The sequence below is a fragment of the Zonotrichia albicollis genome, chromosome 16 (genome assembly GCF_047830755.1).
Source record: "Zonotrichia albicollis isolate bZonAlb1 chromosome 16, bZonAlb1.hap1, whole genome shotgun sequence".
Lineage (NCBI taxonomy): Eukaryota > Metazoa > Chordata > Aves > Passeriformes > Passerellidae > Zonotrichia > Zonotrichia albicollis.
In genome coordinates, this window is record NC_133834.1 from 9,124,205 (window position 1) to 9,146,104 (window position 21,900).

The window sequence follows — 21,900 nt, forward strand, 5'->3', positions numbered from 1 at the left end:
TATGTAGTGCCATGTAATTAAAGTCTCTAATCATCAAAACTTCCAACTGATCAAGAGCATAAATACATACACTGCAAGTCCAGTAAGGATTGAGAAGTAATTGAAGTAATTTTTCCTTTGCAATGTAGGAATTATCTAAAAGTTTTTTTAGCTATCACAAGTAAAATCTCCAATATATTGGAGATTTAAATTGTGTTTATGACTGAAACGTCTTTACTAAACTGCTGGGTTCTTACATTAGAGTTTTTAAGGTTAAGCAAATTTTTTAGCTTTTACAAAGGACTTTGTCTTTTTACTGTTTTTTTACCTTTGTGTCACTGAGTTCTTATATAAAATATTTTAGAAACTCCAGCCATAGTGATCCTTGTAGTCATCAAAAGACAGCTGACATAATGACTGCAAAACTCAGATCTTCACGGCACTGTGTTTGGTTTATGATCACAGTACAAGGTATATTATTAAAATGCCACAATTGTCCTTTGTCTGTGTTAGAAAAACAATCTTTGCTAATTTGTATGAAGTAATATGAATTTTAAAAAAGAAATAGAAAAAAGTTAGAAATTCCTTACTGACATTCAGATGTCAGTGAATGTGGATTATGAATGTTTAAAGATAGTAACTTTGACTTCCAATGATTTCCCAGGTATTTTGTAAAAATGAGTAGGTAAGTTTGGCACATGTGAAATGGCAGTGATGCACATAATGTGGTGGTGGTGATACAGATATATAGGAAATGTATCAATAAAATCCATATGTCTCTTTGCTTGGCATAAGGTCCAGTTAATACGGTTCATTGCCTGCTGACTGAGGAAATGGAAGTACTTATAGGAGCTTTCCTGCTTTTTTTTCATCTATTAGAAGATCATGCATTTTTCATTTAATTTTTAGTGGAAGGGTTTGTAATGGAAACCAGGCATTTTCTTCTTTGTTACATAACTAATTCTCCTTTTTTGAAGTGATGGAGTATCAGCCACTTCAGTAAATTACAAAAGACGCCTTTTAAGCTTTTTTGGATACTCTTTCATCTTTAATTACTTTAAATACTAATTGAGTTACAACTTCAGTTGCACAGTTGATGCATACAAAATTATCAGTTGAGCAACTCATTAAAAAATTTGCATTGCTTATTCTTACGGTGCTTTTAGCTTTGAGCCAAAATTCTACCTTAATCTTGCATAAACCCACAACCACTTATCAGATCTCAGAGAAAAAGTTCTTTCTTTACAGTAAGAAGTGGGTGCCGTCCCTTGCACTCCTGAAGGTCTCCTGTTATGAGATGTGAGGCAGTGCTGTGGTTGTGACCCGGCAAGTCACAGGGTGACATTGTCACCTCAGCTGTGCAAGGCTCAGTCTGTCACACTGGAGTTGTTTTATACAGCACATTGTGCAGGCAGATTGTTGTCCTTTTAGTGGGGCTATTTTCTATGTGTCACAGAATGTGTTCCCCTTTGGAAATTGTACCATTTGGAAAATAACCGTGCTGACTGAGATGGGTTAAAGGCTCTGAGATGGCCCTGTTTTCCATGGCCAGGTGAAGGTTTAAAATGAAGGTTTAAAAATTTAGTATAAAATTAATTAATTCATGTGGGAATGTGTAGGGGAATAGACTATAAGAAACTAAAGAGAGTGTAGAAAGTAATCTCACCCCTAAGGAGCTGCAGCTGGGCCAATTATCAAAGATCAGGAGCAGGCCTGACTTTACCAGGCCACAGCTGTAAGCAATGAGAAGCAGAGTGCTAGAAAAGAGTGGGGTGGCTGGGTGAGAAGGGAACTGGAGTCAGTGGCTGCTGTGGGAAGAGGAAAGAGTCAGTGCTGTGAGGAGCTGCCCATGAGAAACACCAAGAAGGTGTGGAACTGTTGTGGTAAGGAGACAGCAGTGTGGAACCCCTGCAATAAGATGACAGCAGGAATGTCTGTCTTGGAATTGTGCAGAACTTTCAGTTTAGGATGAGGATTTGTGCAGGATGTTACACATGGAAGTGTTTGGTAATGAACATTAGAAGAGATATTGCCAATACTACTTTTTTCAATGCTGCTTTTTAAATGTAGTGGCTACCACAGCCCATTTACTTTTAAATATGCAGTTAGATTTCAGTAGATATTTTTTCTCATGATATTACTTTTGCTGGTTTTGATAGAATTAGAGCAGTCTTTCCATTTCTAGATTAGTCAATACAATCTTAAATCAATGCCTAAAGAAGTGGTTCAGTAGCTGAATTCTGCTAACAAAAGTATCTCTTATATCAGTCTATGGTTTTCAAATCCATTGCAATTTCTCAGTGTTATTAGATGCCCAAATAACATATTGGTAAAAACCAGTCCTCCATGTGTAAATGGCTAAAAATGATAATTTTACAGCTTTTGGAAAATGGCATTGATGCTTTTATATCCTTGAGGTATCCTTTTATATCCTGAATGAGTTTATTCACTGCATCCCTTCTGTTCTGTGGGGTTAATGAAGGTGATTTGCTTCTTGTACGTGTCAGATGCATCCAAAGGTCTTGCTGTAATTGAAACCAGCCCTGAATTTCATGTTCAGTTGTGTGTCCCAGGTTTAGGAACCCTCAGGACCACAAGAGGACACCATATTCTTCAGAATGACCTGGAATCACTCCTGCAGATGGATACAATACTGTCCAGTGCTTTGCTGTGCAAATTATTGGAGCTCAGAGGAAGGAACTTAACTAGAAGAGAGCAATGTAGAATAAAATACAGAGAAGTTTTAATTTTCATGCATATTTTCCCTGTTTACTGCAGTAGAACTCAGGGAGGTCAGATTCAAATGCAAAGTTGCAGAGTTTCACATTGGGAAAATGCAAAAAGAAAGCAGAATTTCAGCTGAATGAGTATTTTAAAAAAGTTGAAAAATCAAAGATTATATATCTTCATCAAGTAGCAGTGGAATTTGAAAATATTTAACAATTATAACTAATTATTAATAATAATATGAATCTTGATCATTTGTAATGTGTCTTTGGCTTTCATTTGTTTTCCTTCAGTTGAGACAATTTATCTTAAAAGTTCTTGTTCATGGTATTTCAACAAATTATGTGTGTAATATTAAAAACTAGCTTTAATGCTTGAGGAAACCTACATTTAATAACAGAAAACCAATTAGTTGAAAAATAGCTGAAAAGAGGAAAGAAGACTGCTTTGAACAAGTAACCTTTTTGCAATTACAAAGAAGAGTGTGTATTTGCCTTTCAGCTTGGTAACCTCATTTTCAGCATATTAGTTTAACATTTGAATTTAGTTTGAACTAAAGTTTGAACTAAAATAAAGCAGGGATGAGAGTAATTTCTTTTATAAATGTTGCTTTGAATCAAGTTAGGTATTTACTGAAGGAAAATAATAATGCTGGCAAGAGTCCATGTATTAATTTTCATATATACTAGTGCCCATGCTGTGTATCTTCAACTAAAGATCTTTCAGTGCTGGTAGCAAATAGTTGTCAACATTTTTATGAGTATCCTGACAAGAATAAGGGTTCTTTTTTCAATTCATTGCCTTGTTTGAGTAAAACAAGAAATACATTTGTTCCCTTGTGTTGTGTGTATAAGAGAAATGTCATATACTCAGCATATATTTTAATTATTTTTAACATGCAGATCAATTTCTTTAAAACTTACAAATTTCAGCTGTATTGTTAACATTTGAACTGTTCAGGTTTTGTAATTTTAAAACATGTTCCCCATGTATCAGCCTGGTTTGTGATTTGCTCAGTATTTTCTATGTAGCTGTATATACCAAGGTTTGTAATTTCAAACTGATTTTTCTTACATGAGATAGATTTTTTTTTTCCTTTTAGCAAGTCTTCAGGTACCTTGGATCTTTTGAACTCATCTGTCCATTCTCACTGATTGTCACTGCTGCCTTCCTGGCAGGAGTGCCCAGGACGGGCTGGGTTCCGTGGGGCAGCCCTGCAGTGTGCCTGCAGGAGGAGCTCTGTACAGTCACCACTTCATTGGAAAGGCTTCCCTGTAGGTTTTTGCAATACAAATACAATTTAAATTTTTTTATTTAAGATAACATTTAGCTTACATTTGGCTTCTGAACCTTTGCTGGTGTTGTAGTTGGTGTCTCTCAAAATAATAATGAAATATTAATACATGAATATTTACTGGACTGACTAGTCTAATTTTTTAAATATTGCAGCAGCCTTAAAATCCCAGTTGCTGCTTCTACATTGGGCAGATTGTAGTAATTGAGTAAAGATCTAATTAAGAATCCTCTTGCAAGAGTGTTGTCCCAGTAGAGGGCATATCAAAATAGAAATTGTTCTTTGGTTCCACTGAAGACCTGAATTCACTGATTGTCTAAGTGAGGAGAAATTGAATCAGGTAGCTTTGCCCTGAGTGCTGACTTGACTGCATGATATCCTCTGCTTTCCTTTAAAATACTGGATACCCCACATGGAAAGGATACACAGCACTTTGAGATCAGAAGAATGACTTTGCTGTGACTTCTCAGTTGCATTGGGGGAACAATACAGAACTCTAAAATAAATGTTTCAAATGTTACTTTAATAAAATTAATAGCTACTTTTCACCCATCAATGGCTAACCTAATATGTAGATTAATTTGTATATGTCCCTATTTTAAAAAGTTAAAAAATATCATGTGCATGTATTGAAAAAGATTCTGTTGGTATATACACATATATGAGCATGCATGTGGCAACATCAGACCCCATTTGGGATCTATATGAAGTTGCCTTCAGGAGTGTGTGTTGTGATTCTGCAAGTTCTGCTCCCAGGAGCTCTTTCTCCCATTTATGTCAGTGAAACTTGCCTTTGCCCACAGAGTGCAGATGGATTCCTTTTCTTTTGTTCCCAACAGCAAAGCTGCCTTTTATCAGAGTTTGTTTGCCTGTTGCTGAAGATGGTGAAGAGTTTAAGATAGGCTGCAGGATAACTATTTTAGGATTAAAAAGCAGAGAAGATAAAGATTTTATTGCAAGTAAAAGAAAACAATAGAGCTTGCTGTTGTGCTTACAGTGTTTATTGATTTTTAAGGAAGTTGGTCAAGTAGAGTTGTCTGGCTCTACGTGTGAATATATATATATGAAGAAATATATAAATATGAAGTTTATATATATAAAAAGAAATTTGAAGCCATTCAAATTAGAGTTTGAGTGTTAGCATTTTTGCTGTTAAGAGTTTCATATGGTGTTATTGCTGTGTAACCTCTGTCATGCATTTCTCTCCTGCAAAAGCTGATTGCCATTTTTGGTGAGCAGGACCTGTCTATTCACAGACAGCATGCCCTTAAAGCTGCTTTTAGACCAGATGATGGAGGAGCTGAAGTCCCTTTGGAAAGGGAAGCAGCATGATAGGAACAAGGTTTTTTAAGAAACACACACACCCCTCCCACATAAAATATGTATTTGAAAATGGGAAGTATAACAATTCCTGTTTAACTAGTACATAAACAACAACAGAAGACATATGGAATGTTTGAAATAGGATGGTGCAGGAAGAATCTTAGAGGAGGAAGTAATTTCATTTTAGATTTGGCTGTTTTTCTGTCAAAATTCAGCAAAACAATTCAGGGCATCCTAAAATTTAAGTATGTGTTTGGCTTGCATTGAATCAGAAGTACAGATATATCTGCTTTTGTCCTCTATGAGATTTAGGAGCTCACAGGAACCATCTTTCATCAGATTAGTTTGTCAAAGTCACACTGGCAGGGGGAGCTGAGAAGAAAGCAAAACTTGTTGTTAATGCACGTGGGACAGGGGGCTAAATAATGTTTCTTGGTACTAAGCTTTGATATCCAATGTCTTCTAGTAGAATTGGTAGAAAATTATGACTCTCTGATGTTTCAAAATTGGGATACATTTATTAAAGGAGAAAAGCCTTGAAAATATAAATCCTCAAGTTAGATGTTAAAAATTTGAAGTTAAATATTGCTTTCACTAATGCTGCTTAGCTATGATGTAATATAGAAGCTTAAATTCTGTATTATTCTTGACTTTCAAAGTAAGTAGATTTTAGTTTTCAACCTTCTTAGTGGGCTTAACTAGTGTATTGACTTATTTTCATACAGTCTTTTGCCTTGTGGGTTACAGGAGAAACTGTAGCTAATATATATTTGACAGATATGCTTGTGCTATAGTGTGGGTAAAAGGGAAAGAAATGGACCCATTTGTATTGTGCTCAGACCAGGAAAGGAACTCAAATTAATCTCATATATGGTTGTATGTGATAATTCTATAATATACCACAGTTTTTGTCCCATTCTAAAGCCACAAAAGAAACTTTGTGCTGTAAGTTCACTGTGTTACTTTGTAGCTGAAAAGTTGGATTCTCAAAGAAGCTTTAAAATAGCAATTGGGATTAAATGAATACAAATTGGTTTTCAAATATGTAACTTAGTTGTGGTACCATACAAATGGAAATAAAAATAATGTGACTCTTGGCATAGTCATTAAGATTTCTAGTCACAGCCCACCTGTTTCCTAACACTGTCACCTGCACACTAAGGGGGAATGCAGAGTATTTCAGATTTTGAATCCAGATCCTCTGGGTTTTCTACTGCATAAGACTGCAGTTGATATTTTATGTATACAGCACTTAGAAAAGAGCACTCAGTTCTTCTTCATTTCCATTTTTTTGTCGTATCAGTATCCAAGAGAAGAGAAATAAGTCAGCAGGAAATGGTTGGCTTTTATATGACAAATACTTTATAGTAAATGCTTGCCATTGTGTGGCATGAAATGTCTGGGTTACCTGAAACTCGGCATGAAGGTTAAATTGAGCAGAGTGCAGAGCAGCACATTTCATTTTCAGGGCTTTAATTTAAAAGGTAAACAGTTCTCCAGCTCGTGCTTCTCCATCTCCATCAGAATGTCTCACTGAATTAATCTGTTCATTTGGTGCTCAAGGGCACCATTTCAATGAAATAGTGAATTGAGTCATTTTCTTTTCAAGTTAGAAAAATTTCCTGCTAATTGCTGTTGAAGTTTAGGAAGAAGGAATGCAGACTATTTAGGGTCTACAAAACAAAACTTTGCCCGTCAAGAGATGTTTTTATTCTTGCTGTCTTGTAATGCTATAATCAAGAGAAGCAATTTATTCTAACAAATTATTGAATATAGAGCCCATAGAAACAGTTCAGATGGTGTTGCTTTGCATCATGACATTATGGGGAAAAAAAGGAAAGTAATTTACATGCTGCTTGGACAACTGCTAGATAAAAATATGGCAGTTTTATAACAACTCATGCGTCATTTAGATATTCTAGTAGCCTCCTGGTATAAAATGAAAATATAAAAATAAATTTTCTATATTTATTTCTTATTGTGGTGGTGATGCTAAATTACCAAGTTACTTGGATTAATAAACTTCCTTTCAGAGAAATCTTAACAGGGACACCTAATTACAAAAATAAAAGTAATACTTTCTTTTTTTGAATTTGAGATTTTACCCACATTTTTCCCTTTCCTTACATATCGTTGGGCTTGATTTCACCTCTCTTCTTCTTCCCAAAATGTATTGTTTTATAAATATTGGAAAATTTTAATCTTAGTTGCTATACAGCTTTTTGGGTAGTTGCTAGTACTAAAGATATTTATTGTTAATTTTTTAATAAGAACACAAACTATTAAATACTTCAGATCATGTGAAGTAGGCACTTCCTGCATGAAAAATTTGGCTTTTTTCATTGTATCACGTAAAATATCTTTGCATGAAGGCACAATAAATTATGGGCACTTAATATCAATTTTCCTCATTAATTCAACTTGTATTTTAGGAAACAGAATCATCCCATCTGAATGTATATGAATGAAAGTTTTGTTAAAGAAGAATCTAGAATTTTATATGAGAGTTAAGTTTTTGTTTCATTATTGATTTTTTTATCAATTTATTGATTTTTTTCATCACTGTAAGCTTACTGTGTATAGAAGCTTGTACATTGTAAGCAGTGTATGTACCATGTTTCTAAAGGATTTTGAGGTGGGTTATTTTGTTGTTATTTTAAATTCAGAGTCTGTCTTTATTGGTCTTCAGGGCATTTTCAACCAGATTAAAGAATGAAATTAGGAAAGAAAACTGCAGTGTTGGAGAGAAGCACTGAACTGAGACACATTTTAACTAATATTGTTGATAGTTATTACTGTAATATAGGCTGGTGAAAAAATGGATCTCAATTTCATGAACTGTTGTGTTGTAGTTTGCAGAATCTCCTGAATAAAATTATAGGGTAGACTGCTAATACTTTATCTGAGGAGAAAACAGAGAATGTTTCCCTATTCAATGGCTGAGCAAGGGATGAGCCCTAGGGGTCTTGCTGCAGTTTTTTATTGATGCATTTTAATTAACAGTTGATTCCTGACCAGTTGACAAATTAACACGTGGTTGGCATATGTCTTTAAATAACAAAATATTTAGACGACACTGGATTTTATTAGCATAGCATTACCAAGTTCTTTTCCTGACAGTGGCATTAACAATAACAGTAAACAGAGATCAGTTTTAGATTTATTCTCAAGCTTTCTTTTTCCTGTTGGCATATTTACTGATTAAAATGCTGCTTTGAATAAATTGTGCTTGACTGAGGGCATTGCAGGACTGCAGCTCACACTCAGCATGTCTGCTGCTGGCTGGGTTTGCAGCAATGCCTTTTTCAAACTCCTTTATCTAAAAGCACTTTTCTGGTACCATTGAAATGAACCCAGAGCTGGAGATGGAAATGCATCAGCTATTTTAGTAGAGAAACACAGAGTAATAATTACAATTATGTACTAAATCTCTGTTTAAAGGAAAATAGATTTCTTTTCAAAACCGACAGTTCCTTGATTTCTTCTTTGTATCTCATCCTCTTAAATTGCTGTTTGTTCCACTGAACAGTAAATGGACAAAAAAATCTCACACTGGGATGGGGAAAATGACAATTTCATGTATTGTATCCCTTTGTTATGTTGTATAATGCTGGTCTGGTTCTGCCATACAGAATCTGGCAATACAAGTAAGATGGAAATTTAAAGTTTATGTAGTTTCAATAATTTTGAGATTATTTTTGTGTAATATTGTGGCATCTGGTATATTTAGGTTTGGAAACTGTACCTTCCTGAAAGTTTTATGATGCTATGTTTAATAGCTACTTAAGGACAGATGTACTGAAGTTTTATTTTACTGTGATCTGTGTAAAGGTGTCAGTCTGTAAAGTGAATATTTGCTATATAACTTTTAATTACAACTAGTGAGAATGACTCAGCAATTGAATATTTAATTAGCTCCCATCTCAGCTTCTGATTGCCAGCTTCATTTTGAGGTTAGCATTTGGTGCCTCATAAATAGATAAAAACTGATATGATAATTTTGCTAAGACTGGTTGGCCAGAATGATGGAAAAGATTAGGCTACATTAGAATAACCTGAGTTTATTCCTGCATTTGCAGGTTCAATTTTGAATAACATTATTGTCAGCTTCATTTAGGATGGGATGCATTGTGTGGTATCACAGGCTGATTAAAGTCCTAAAGCCATATTTCCTTTTATTTCATATTTCCTTTTATCTTAATGGAGTTGGGTTGAGCCCTCAGCTGTTTTGTTGTTTGGTTTTGTTTGGGTTATCTTTTCCCCTGTGCTACCAGCAGGAGGTTGGTAAAATGCTAAGTGTTGGTTAGAACCTCAGGAGCAGTGAGTTTGATGTTGATTGCAGCAGCACCAAGCCCAGAATCTAAAAGTGTTTTATCTGTCCCTAAATCATGGCAGGTAACCATGGCAATCATAGCATTTCCAAAAGCTCCTGGAAAATATTTGAAACATCTTAAGCGAGCTGTCCCATTAATAATGAAGAATATCAGTGTTTCACCATCTGTTCCATACTAGCAGTGTGTATAAAAGACCAGCAGTTGTGTGAAACAATTTCAACTGCAAGTGGGAATGAACTTGGCTTGTAATGAAAAACTGCAAAAGAACATGAAATATGGTGCATCAAGACTCTGCTTCTTGGTTTTACACCTTAACAGCATCTTCTAATATATGTTGAGACTCTATAACTTTTCCATTATCTATTACAATATTTAGATATTTGTAATTTGATACTAGCATTTTGCTATGGGCAGAAGAGACGTGGCAAATTATCAGTCAAAAGAAAGCTCATACAACATTTTGGGAGACATGAATTGCAGATTAAAAATATTTTACCAGATGTGTTTTGATGCTTTTGTTATCTGAAGAAGTTTTTTGCTTGTTAACTGAAATTTTGTGTTCTCTTAATCAAAACTATGTGCTCTTGAACTGTAGGTTAGTAAATTACTTTCACTCTAGTTAGTGCAGAAACAGTAGCACCTTTATTTTTTTAGAAAATATGCCTAAAAAACTTCAGTGAAAAAGTGGGTCTTTATTTAAGTACTGCTGCTTTATCTTTCTGTGTATGTATTTGTTTCCCTAAAAATGAAACAATGAAATCTAACCTTTAATAATGTGAAAATGCAAAGGTTTCTTGCAAATATATTGATAATTCCAACAAAATTACTTTGTCCTCAAAATACATTCACATCAAGTGTATGTAAATGTGTGTATTGAACCCTAGGGGAAGATCTTTGCTGTTTTCTGTGCGAGTACAAATGCAAATGTAGGCTTCTATCAACTCATACAATCACCAAAGATGTATACTAAAAGTAGGAGGTGGGAGTCACTGATACAAACCCACAGCAAAAAATTTCCCTGTATTTTTTGCTTGTAAATAAAAGTAGGTGTTTGTTTACAAGTTGCAATGTATAAAGTACTATCTAGATTTCTGCTGGGGATAATTGGGCCCAATGAAAAGAAGGTTATAGGTACCTTTTTGTAATTTAAGACTGAAAAAATTGGCCGGGCTTTGAGCCAGTTGTGTTTTTCTGTTACCAGTTGTTCTGTTTACTATATTGTGACAAAAACTCTTTATTACTGCAACAGCTTGGCAGTAACAGCTCTGTGCTAAAATCATTGCTCTGAGTAGCCAACCTGCTGTTGCAAAATGCACGTTTAATGATAAAGTGCAGACCTGGAGCTGAATCATTTTGACCTTGCTTTACATTGCTTCTGGTGAGGACAACGAGCCTTGGTACATGGTACAGAATTTCATGGTAGATTGCTTGGTGTTTGTTTTACAGATCAAATTCATGTCAGAGTAAAAGAACATATTTAACTGTTTTCAGGCTGGGTTTTTATTTCTGGGGCGTTCTGCCTTTTTCTTGGACAAATGGCTGAAAAATAGCCATGTTATGAGCATTAATTTGTTCAGCTGTAAACAGCAAAAAGTGCCTTCCCTAAGCATGTCCTGACAGTCTTAATTAGAAAAGTCCTTTGTTTTCTGTAGTCAAGGAGACTCTTTAGAGTAACATAATGGATGGAAAGTACCTACATTCAGCATTTGGCTCCCGTGTCTATAGCAAAGTCCTTCCTGTGAAAGATGTTTTTTGTTAAATACATTTGCAGTACAGAAATAATACTAAAGGAATGCAACTTCTGCTTAAGAGAAAACTTAAACATAATTGAAGTAATTTCAGAATTGAAAATACTGTTGTGGAAGATTTGTGACCAAAAAAACTTCAGAACTGAAAAAGCTGCGGAATGTGGTATTTAACAATGGAGGTTTTATGAATCTGTGAAAATATGAGTTTGTGAAAACATAACTGACAGCAGCTATGGAATAGAATGAAGAAGCGCAGTGAGGGTGAGGCAGCTCTGGGAGGGCTCTGAGCTGGGAGTGGCTCCTGGAGCAAGGCAGGATTGTCCTGCCCATGGCACAGCCTGGCAGCACCTGGGGCAGGGGGGCTCCATCTGAAAGGGGCTCAGGTGCCAAATGTCCCCTCTGCTCATGTGGTTAAAGCTTCCAGAACCAAAGCTCTTCCACAAACTTTGTCTTCTTCCCAGACATCTCCCATGAGTTCCTGTCTTGTCTTCATGCCCATGCAGCTGGTGGCAGCAAAGGAGTGTCCCTCCAGTGGGGTGATGTGGGGCTTTAAATCCTCAGAGAGGAGAGAGGGGAACACAAGGGTTCCTTGAGCCTCACCAAAAAATCCAGTGGGAACAAAACTCTTAGTGAAAAGAAAAATAGTCGTTACATAGGTGCTATTCAATGCTAATTGTTTAGTTAGCATTGAAGAACACATTTATTTATTATTATAGTTCCATTTTGTGGTAATATTATGAATTAAAATGTTTGCTTTAATGTTCCCAGCAGCTTGTCTAGGCTTCAGTTGCACAGATGTGTCCTCCTGCAGCAGGGCAGGGAGCAGGCTCTGCTCTGCCCTGTCCCAGCAGCCCCTGGGAGCTGGGCAGGTGACTCTGCAGAGGGGCCTGGGGGCATTTCCAACACCACAGCTTTGTTGGTTTAATAAAGGATGAGTTTCAAATCACCTGCAACACAGCTGGCGTGTATGTTGCTGAAAGAATATGTGACTGATAAAAATGAAATAGCAATGTATATAATATATAATTTTTAAAAATTTTCACTTAGATCTCCATTGAATTAATTTATTTGATTAATGAATACATTATTTAATTTTTCATTACATTAATACATTGAATGAATGTATTAATGTAGAACTGGAATGTTAAAACAGGACTGGACATCTGTGTAAGTTGATATGTAGAAAACAAAATTAAAATTAGTCTGTATATATTTTGGAATTTCATCAATTTAATTAAACATTGTAAGCACTGCTTAAGTTTTTGAAGTCTGTAAGTATGGATGTCTTCAGCAGTTTCTTGCATCTTACTCTGTTATGTCCCTACAATTATGTGTGATTTGTTATTCCTAAAAATATGCCTGTTCCTGGTAACTTCTAATGAGAGGGAAGAACAGAACAGAATGTCAGTGAAGGTTCTAGGAATGCTACAGCAAATTCCTCCTAAACTTGAAGGAGGATCCCTGCTTTGATGGTGTTGTTCTGTTCTATCTAGGGAAGCAATAACCTTCAGATTTGCATCCCCTGCATGGCAGCATGGGCTGAACCTTTTCCATACAATGAATTTATTCAGTGTTGTCAAGTGTATTTATGGTGTTTTGTTGGTGGCTTGGTTCATTTCCCCCCCCCCCCCCCCCCCCCCGAGAAACAAGAATTAATTTCAATTCCTTTTCTTACAGACATAAATAATACAGGTTGGATAGACACATCTTTTAGATAATGGTTGTTTTTGAGAGCTGTAGCTGTCTAATAATAGGTTTGGCTTTGTGCCTGAAGAACATCCTGTGCCATTTAACCAGGTGAGCTGTGCCAGCCTGCCTGAGACAGAGCATAAAGCATCCAGCACCTGGTGGCAGTGTGGACCTGGGAGAGCTCCCTGTTCCTGGGAAATGTGGCACCTTTAGATTATAGTCCATGTCATTGTCGTCCCTCACAGGGAAAAGGTTTCAATGACATGGAACTTATGGGATGCCTGGCATCTTGCTGGTTCTGATAAACTTTTCACTTCTAGGTCCATCAGCAGAATGTGGAGTTTATAGAACTATTCTATTTATTTGGGCCAACAGAGTATAAAATCCTGGATGTAAAATGCTCCAGAGACTTCAGTAAAGCATTTTAATGAGAGTTGTGATATAATATTTTAAAAAATCTACTATATGAAGATATCATCACAAAATTATAATTTAGTAACATAAAAATGCTGGACAAATACTTGTCCATTCTGGAGTTTGTGAACCCAACATCTGAAAAGTGTGAATTGGGGTGACATTGTGGGAGTAAGTCAGCATTTCCTCCTGCAAAGACTGGTGATTCTGGATCTCAAAAAACATGGCATAAATTTTTATGCCACAGCCTCTGCGCTGCTGTGCTGCTCTGCCTCTCTAAGATTGCAGTGGTTTATGGTCCAGAGAAGACAGATTCTGCCAGGGAGAGGATCTGACATCCTGTCAGTGGATGTTTTTGTGACACAGGTTTTATTAGGATTCATGATTTTCCTTTATCTCTAAGGACAGAGTCAAGGGGTTTTTGCATATTGCCAACATATTTATATAGCCATAATAACAGAGATCTTAAAAATACTGATTTTTATGCTTACCAGGGCTGTTTAGTTACATGATGAAGTTGAGAAACATGTTCTTTGTGCCATTTATATTTTTTCCTCTCTATTTTTAGGATGCAAAGTTTGTGGAAGAGCGACGCAAGCAGCTACAAAATTACCTAAGGAATGTAATGAACAAAATTATTCAAACTGTGCCAGAATTCACAGCCAATCCCAAAAAAGAGACACTTATTCAGCTGATGCCCTTTTTTCTGTAAGTATCTGTCAAGTACTCAAGAAAATATTAAGGTTTTTTTCATCACAGATTAATTTAAAATATAATGCCAGCATCTCCCAAATCTTAAAATCAGTGCTTTTTTAAAAATAGAAGGCTCCTGTTCAGATTGCAGGTGCTTTTTTTATATTTAAAGAAATATGAGAAATAGTTTTTTTTTTGTTTATTTAAATGGGGATTTTGAATGAAAATCACAGTGTAAAGCGTTCAGAAATATCTAATGATTTTAAAATCTACATCCATACATGCTCTTTAAACATTAGGTATTTTCAATTTCTTTTATTTGGTCTTCCTTATTTTTGTGGGGGTTTTTTTTGTTTTTTTTTTTTTTTTTTTGCTTCTGTGGGGTTTCTATTATTTTTTAATCTTTGTTTTGGATGGGGGTAGAGCACTATTAGGGTCCTTACTAACCTAATAAAAGAATCAAGCTGTTGAGCTCTTTTTAGCTGAATTTTGCAGTCTGCTGATGCATGTTTGATTTCATTAATGTTCAAGTTGAATATGTCCAGAAATAACAGTTGTCTGTTAAACTTTGATATACCATCACACAAGAGGTATAATCTGGTAAAGCTGTCCCTTTTCCCTTTAAACTCATTTCTTCATGTATTTGTAAATATTTAAAACTATTTAGGAAAAAATACTAATGAAAATTTGTTTTTGAAAATCGTGTTCTTTCACTGGTAATTTTTCAGTGTTATGATTTGTCAGCCCTACACCTGTACAAATTAAGTATAGGTTGAACACTCATTTACAGTGAGTCCTCATGTGAAATTTGCTGTCCAGGAGCCTCTGCACAGGGATTGTGCATCCATGCCTGTGAACCCATGGGTGGATTCATTTGCAGCTTCAAGACCAATTTCAAATGAATGTGTTTCATCACAGCACACATATTTAGTTGTATTATTGCCTGGTCTTTTGTAGAGTGTGTCAGATTTTCAAGTTGAAATTGCATTTCAAGAAAGCTTTATTTATTAGAAAATGTAATAGATGAGTGGAAGAATGCCAAGATGCATTTTGTGGCATTCATGAGTTTCCAATCTTTCTGTGGATTTGAAATCAATTTGATGAGACATCTTGCTGATGGTGTTATAAATGGTGAAGTGATGTTTGTGGGGAAAACTTCTTAAGAGACTTGCCTTTTGCTCCCTAAGAACTTATTGTCTAGAATTTGACTAAGAGCTGAGAGATGGAGATGGTTTAAAGTTCCAGTTGAGGTGCCCATGTGTAGCTTTTTTTTGAGCAATTTAAAATAAATTATCTTTTATGTTGTAATTGATTTTGTTTTTTAAAGAAGAGAGGGGCAAATATCAAATACATTTGCAATTGTAAAGTGTAATTGTAAATGCCATTATACTCATCTTTTTGTGGGTTTTTAAAAATCTTAATACACTATTGTTACAGAAGTAGTTTATTACACTATTTTTTGGTTCTGAGAAATTCCATTTCCAGAACAGTATATTTATAATCTCTTGGCCACTTATGTCTAAAGCGGGAGGGGAGAGAAGTGTCCTCTTACTCCTCAGCCCTAAACAATTGCTTTTTGATACTTAGTTTTATCTCTTTTCTAAGTGTGTAAGTAGAATTTAGATCTCACATTTCTGTTCATGAAAAGAAGTGCCAGGTGTGGGGACCTGCACGGGACCAGATTAAAATCACAATCCCTGTAATGGGTTCTGCCACTGCTGCACAAGTCTGAGTGAGCACCATGTCCCTGTTATAAAACCCTCCAACTCTATTCCTTCTAATAAATGAAATGTGGGAGAGAGTCAATCAATTTCACAGAAAGAGCAAAGTTTTATTGAGAGCACATTTAAGTTCCAGCATTCTATGGGTACAATTTAGTTAGTGAAGCATTGTGTTACAAAATGATGCAGTTATCTCTAAAGAGAGAGATTTGCTGAAAGAAACTGGCCAACACCATTTATCACCCATTCCTAAACACCTCTGTGATGCACTGCACTGCTGCTAACCCTGGTGTGGGTGTTCCACAGGTGGCAAAAAACCTTTATTTTTGGAAGTTTTTTTTTAAATTTGGCAATTTCATAATTCTTAACACATTGCATGAGACAATGGACTGGAATGTTCTGTGATATCTGGACATTATGGCAGAGATTCTGTTCCTACATGTATCTGTGAATTATTTCCTGAGAACTTTTTCTTATATAACATGTGTATCAGCATTCTCTCTTGGCTAGAGTAGATAGTTTTCTCAGGGAATACTAGTGGGATTCTGGAAAAATTCAGCTGTTGAGCAAAATAACTACATTCTTCATCTACAGCAGCAGACAAAATGGCTTTTTAATGCATTTTACTACTGAGATATCAGACTCTTCTGCAGCTACAGCAGCAGCATTAAATTAATAAAAAGAACCTTTCTAAAATGTGCTCCTTCTATCAGTGTCTGAAAGTGCCATCATTTCTAGACTATTTGAACTCTCCATGGCCTTTATTATCTGAGAGTCATGACCTGGCACTTCTGGGGGTTTAAAAAGCATCTGAAAGAAAATGCATTTCAGTTCCACTTCAGATTGCCAACTTCCCCAGTATTGTCTTTCCATAATGGATTTTGAGCTTCATCAACAGGAGATCTGAAATATCTTGGAGTCTGTGAATTGTTTATTACTTTAATCAATTGTAACCTTTGTACTGTACTTGCAATTACTATATCCTGTTAGGTTTAATAATATTTTACGATAAAACACTGTAAATACATACAGAAATTATGATATATTTAATTTTTCTTTGTAGCACAAATGTATGTACAGTTAGTTGCATCTTTATCAGTGAAGGAGTAATTACAAAACATTGAGTTGTTAGTCCTAGGACTGTGCTGTAGGCAGTAGTGGTACCTCAGTCTGGGGGAAAAAATTGCAGTCTTGATATGCATAAAAAAATCTCCAGAGCATTAGATCTGTCTGTTAGGATGTGGGGAGATAGAATGTAAGAAAATGAAGATAGTGCAGAAGGTGATCTCACCCCTGAGGAGTTGCAGCTGTGCTCATCACCAAAGATTAGGAGCAGGCCTGCCCTTAACAGGCCCCAGCTGTGTCCAATGAGGCTGAGTGCTATAAAGAGTGGGTGAGCAGGGAGTTGGAGTTTGTTGGCCGGGCTGTGAGGAAGGAGGAGTCAGTGCTGTGAGGAGATGCCTGTGAGAAGTCACCAAAAGGTATGGCAGCTTTGCAATAAGATGACATTAGGAAGAACTGAAATGTAAAATAAAACTAATTATTTGCTCTTATAGAGTTTCTTCTCATTCCAAAATTACGTGACCAGGCTTCAGTGTGCAAATGAAAAATCCCATTAAGTTTATGTCTCATTAGGCATCCTATGGATAGAAATTATAGGATCAGTTTTAATTAATCACTTTTAAGACCTGATTGTGATCTTAAAATATGATTTTGGTGAGCAGACCATAAGATTAATATCTCTAAGACTGAATCCACTGTTAATGAATATTGCCTAAAATTTTTGTTGTTTGTTCCATTTGGAATTCCTCCCTTTCAAGGGCAGTGGTTCCATACAGTCAGGCACAGATCTGACAAGGAAGAACATTTACATTGATCTGTATGAAACAGCCTGGCACTCTTACAGAGGAAAGAGATTTTTTTTTTTTATTTTGAAACTCAGCTAACAGTTTGCAGTACAATGATGTGATGGGTTTGCTACATTTCTTCCCATCATGGTATCAAATGCTCCTTGTGACTCGTGGAAGTGTCTCTTGTTCTGAATCCTTGTGCTGTGAACTGTCATTGATGTATTTTTTCTTTTGTCAGTCTCTACCACTTGTAATCTCAGTTTGTATCTTTTTCAGTTTTGATTCTGTGTTGGCTCAGTCACAGGATTGGTCAAAGAGTTTCCCTTAGAGTCCACTTTTATGTCTTAATATAAAAAATAGATTCTGACTCTGCTAATTTGTCAGTTTACATGCTGAGTAAGAAATTCTTTGCAGTAATAAAATTGACATCAGAAGATAAATTTTCAGTCCACGTGGAGCAGTACCTAAATCAAGAATTGGCACTGCTGAGTTAGATTGCTACATCTGCTGGCTGGTGAAGGCCTTCCTGCTAATACTTACTAAATGAATATTTATTTCCACTTATTGGTTCACTATGGATAAACAAAGCTGGTTACAACAAGTGCAGTTGTGTTTTAACCACATTTTTATCAACATGAAAAATTATCACACACTCTTAGCTTTCTGTAAATATATATAAAACCAGGAGGGATCTTTGGCAACAAGAATCACATTTCTTTGGACTGTATTATTGAGTCTTTCAATTTCAACCTTTATATAGATTATATGTTTCCAATCTGTAAGAAGCTGAAAGCTTTAAAAGGTTGGGAAAAAGAATTCTGAAGTTCTGTGATGGTTCAATTTTCTATATCTCTGGTTTCTGTATCAGTTGTCCTAATTTTGTAGAAGAGATTTTCTTTCCAATGTCTTCATAATGGGCACAAACTGAAATGCAGGGAAAGTAATAAAATCCTTTTTTCCCCACTGTGAAGGAGATGGAGCCCTCCAGCAGTTTGCCCAGAGCTTGCTGACACTCCATGCTTGCATTTGGCAGGACCCAGCCCTGGGCAGCCCTGTGGGATCCCCAGGGGTGCCTTCCAACCTCAAACCTTCTGTAAATCTGGAATATAATCTTAATCTTAACCTGAGCTGTGTTTTACATCCACCCTGCACAAAGAAGTGTTGGCTAGATTCCAGCTGCCCACACAATGTTTGTTACCTGTGAGCAAAGTCTGGACATGGGAAGCTCCTAAACACAGACCCCACTTGGTAGCTGTGCAGAGAATAATCCCACTTTGCTGGTTCTTTTGCACTGGCACTGCAAATGTTTGGATAAAAATGCATGCAAGAATGGTATAAACACAACTTGGTGAATGTTTTCAGGAATTGCTGTGCTAAGTACTTTTTTATCTCATACTGTAGGCCACAGGTACATGCTACAGTGGTTTCTAAATAACAATTTTATGTTCTGCTGAGCTGCAAAGCTGGACATTTATTCCCTTGTGGGAGCTGCTCAGATGCTTTCTCAAAAGCAGAGAATCTGCTCAGTAAATCACCAGCAGGTTCTGTTGTCTGCAGGGTGTTTTTGAACACCAAAGGAGTCATAAGTTCTTTGTGATGATTAGAGGATTGTAATTTTCAAAAAATATGTTGTCTCCATGTCCCCTGGGTGACATTACTAGGAGCATATTTGATAGCAGAAGTTGTGTTCTTAGGTGTTCTGTGTGAGTTGTCTTTGAGTCACCAAGTTAATGGTAGTGAAAAAAAATACTATTTCTTCCTCTTTCTCATTTTGTAAAATGTTTCCACTCTCTTAGAAGGTAAAGTTATGAGAAATGTGATGGAGAGAGACTGATAGGCAAATTTCAGTGCCAGCCAATCAGCAACTCAAACAAGACTGTCATCCTGGGAATACTCCTCTCAGATTTATTTAGCACTAAACTGTGTTAAAAGGCAAGTATCTGCTTTTGGTCTTGCAGACAATGAAGTTAAAATACTGTAGACGAATAGATGTTTGTTCTCAAAGAATTGAAGAATTTTAGTTTGGTTTGGATTTGGCAGTTTTCTCATTTCTGTTTCAGTTGCACCTGTCAGTGTGTCATTGAGAACATTTAAATGTATATATTAGAGGTATTATGGGAGATAAAAAGAACATTAACTTCTCTACAATACCATTGCAAGTATTAAAATGTTGCTGCCAAGTAAAAATGAAATAAATCTTCTAGGAAAGTTACTGTGAGGCACCTGTAAATGTTGTATTTCTGGGTTCATTTTAAAGAAATTGACAATTGACCCTTTCAAAGTTAGGTTTGAGGTGCTTTAGAGGGATAAAACATTTGCTCAGACTCAAAGTTAACTACAGATTAGTGTAACAATTATATTTCATTCAATGACTTCATCCCCACAAAGGATAGGTCATGTACAGCAGATGTGGCGCAGTTTTAGTGTGAAGAATCAACCTAAACCTTTTCACAGAAACATCAATATTAGTTAAAATAAGATTTTTGAATACACAGACATGAATGTATTTGCATATGAAGATAGAGGTGTGACTGTTGTGCTGTTATTGCATCTTCAGATATACAGTAAGATGAAAGGCAAACAAGCAATGCCTGAAATTCTGTAAAACAATATTGAAGCAAAGTAAGGAAGTTTTAAATACAATTTTGAATTGGTTGATTTCTCAAAAACTGAGTGGGTGATGGCGTGACACTTCTTAAACAGAACAAGAGGACACAGTCTCAAGCTACATCAGGGAAGGTACAGGTTGGATATTAGGAAAAAGTTTTTCACTGAAAGAAGAATAAAGTACTGGAATGCTCTTCCCAGGGAGGTGGTAGAATCACCATCTCTGCATGTGTTTAAAGAAAGACTGGACAGGGCACTTGGTGCTATAGGCTACTTGGGGTGTTGGGACATAGGTTGGACTCTGATCATAGAAGTCTCTTCCAACCTCATTATTCTGTGGTTCTGTGAGCCATCAGGGTGCACATCTGTGCCCTTACTGGCACGAGTGGCAGCGCCCAGCTGGGTCACCCTGCAGTGCAGGGCCAGGCTGGTGCTGGGGTGCAGCCCTGGGGGGCAGCCTGTGCCACACCTGGGCACTGCCCGGCTCCAGGGCCCCTCAGCACACCCAGCTCTGCTGTGTAACAGCAATCACCTCTCTGATAGAATAGGCACTCTGGAATAAAATTTACATGAACAAACTGGAAATAGCATTTGCTTAAATATGGGACTTTTAATTAGTAAAGCACCTTCTAATGCCTGAAACATGCTAATGAAACTAATTTATTGCTACGTTAATTGATTGATCTAATGTAGAGATATTACACAATATTTATCTTTCAGTTGAGCTGTGTTGCCAAGCACTGATGATTGTTGAAGTAAAAATATCTTTAGATATCTAAAGTTTGATGATCATGTTCAGATAATGCAGGAAGTTTCAGTGCAAAAATGTGATATTCTTTTGTGGAATTCTTGTTGGTGGTAGAATTAAAATACTTGAATTTGAGTGGATTGTTTTTAAAAAACATAGAGTTGTCTCACTGTTATTCTTGGGTTCTGCATTCCTCACTCGGTAACTGACAGTTTTAGTTTTAGTCTTTCATAACCTATGATGCTTGACATCAGACTTAAAAAAAGCATCATGCATGTTTTGATCTAAGTGAAATGTGAAGAAGTAGGGCAAAAATTGTTTGGTCAAAGTATATGAAAATTCAAACTTTCATCTCTTTCCCTTCTGCAAGAATTGCCTGTTGTGTTCTGTGGTTTTGCACATATTGAAGATGTGTATTACATGGCATTCTTCAAATGTCTTAGATTTTTCCTTTCCCTGCTCTGGATAGCTGAGAGGGAAAAGAGGAAAGAAACAAATATATCAGGAGGAATAGAAAGAGTGATAAAGTGGGTAAGAAAATGCAGGAATAAAGAGACATGGGATGCCTGATGTTAAAGGCAAGAGAGGTTGAATACACTAAGTACCTGTGGATAAACACTGGTACTTCAGGCTTACTGGAATCATTTGGCTTTATACAGCTGGTTTTATCCAAACATATGGAGATATGATTGTAGGTTTTCATTTTACAATGGATCTGTCTGGGCTTTGACAGGTGATTTGTGAAATAATTAAAGCTTTGTATAGGACTTGAA

The 21,900-nt window shown here is 36.2% G+C and overlaps 1 protein-coding gene across 2 annotated transcripts in view; it reads left to right on the top strand.

Moving 5' to 3' along the window:
• Positions 1-21,900, top strand: part of SNX29 (sorting nexin 29) — a 99,270-nt gene that overhangs the window by 54,701 nt on the left and 22,669 nt on the right. For both annotated transcript variants that reach the window (XM_026793833.2, XM_014267510.3), the window contains exon 20: positions 14,077-14,216. In XM_026793833.2, coding sequence (XP_026649634.2) covers positions 14,077-14,216 — 140 coding nt within the window. The remainder of the gene's footprint in view (positions 1-14,076; positions 14,217-21,900) is intronic.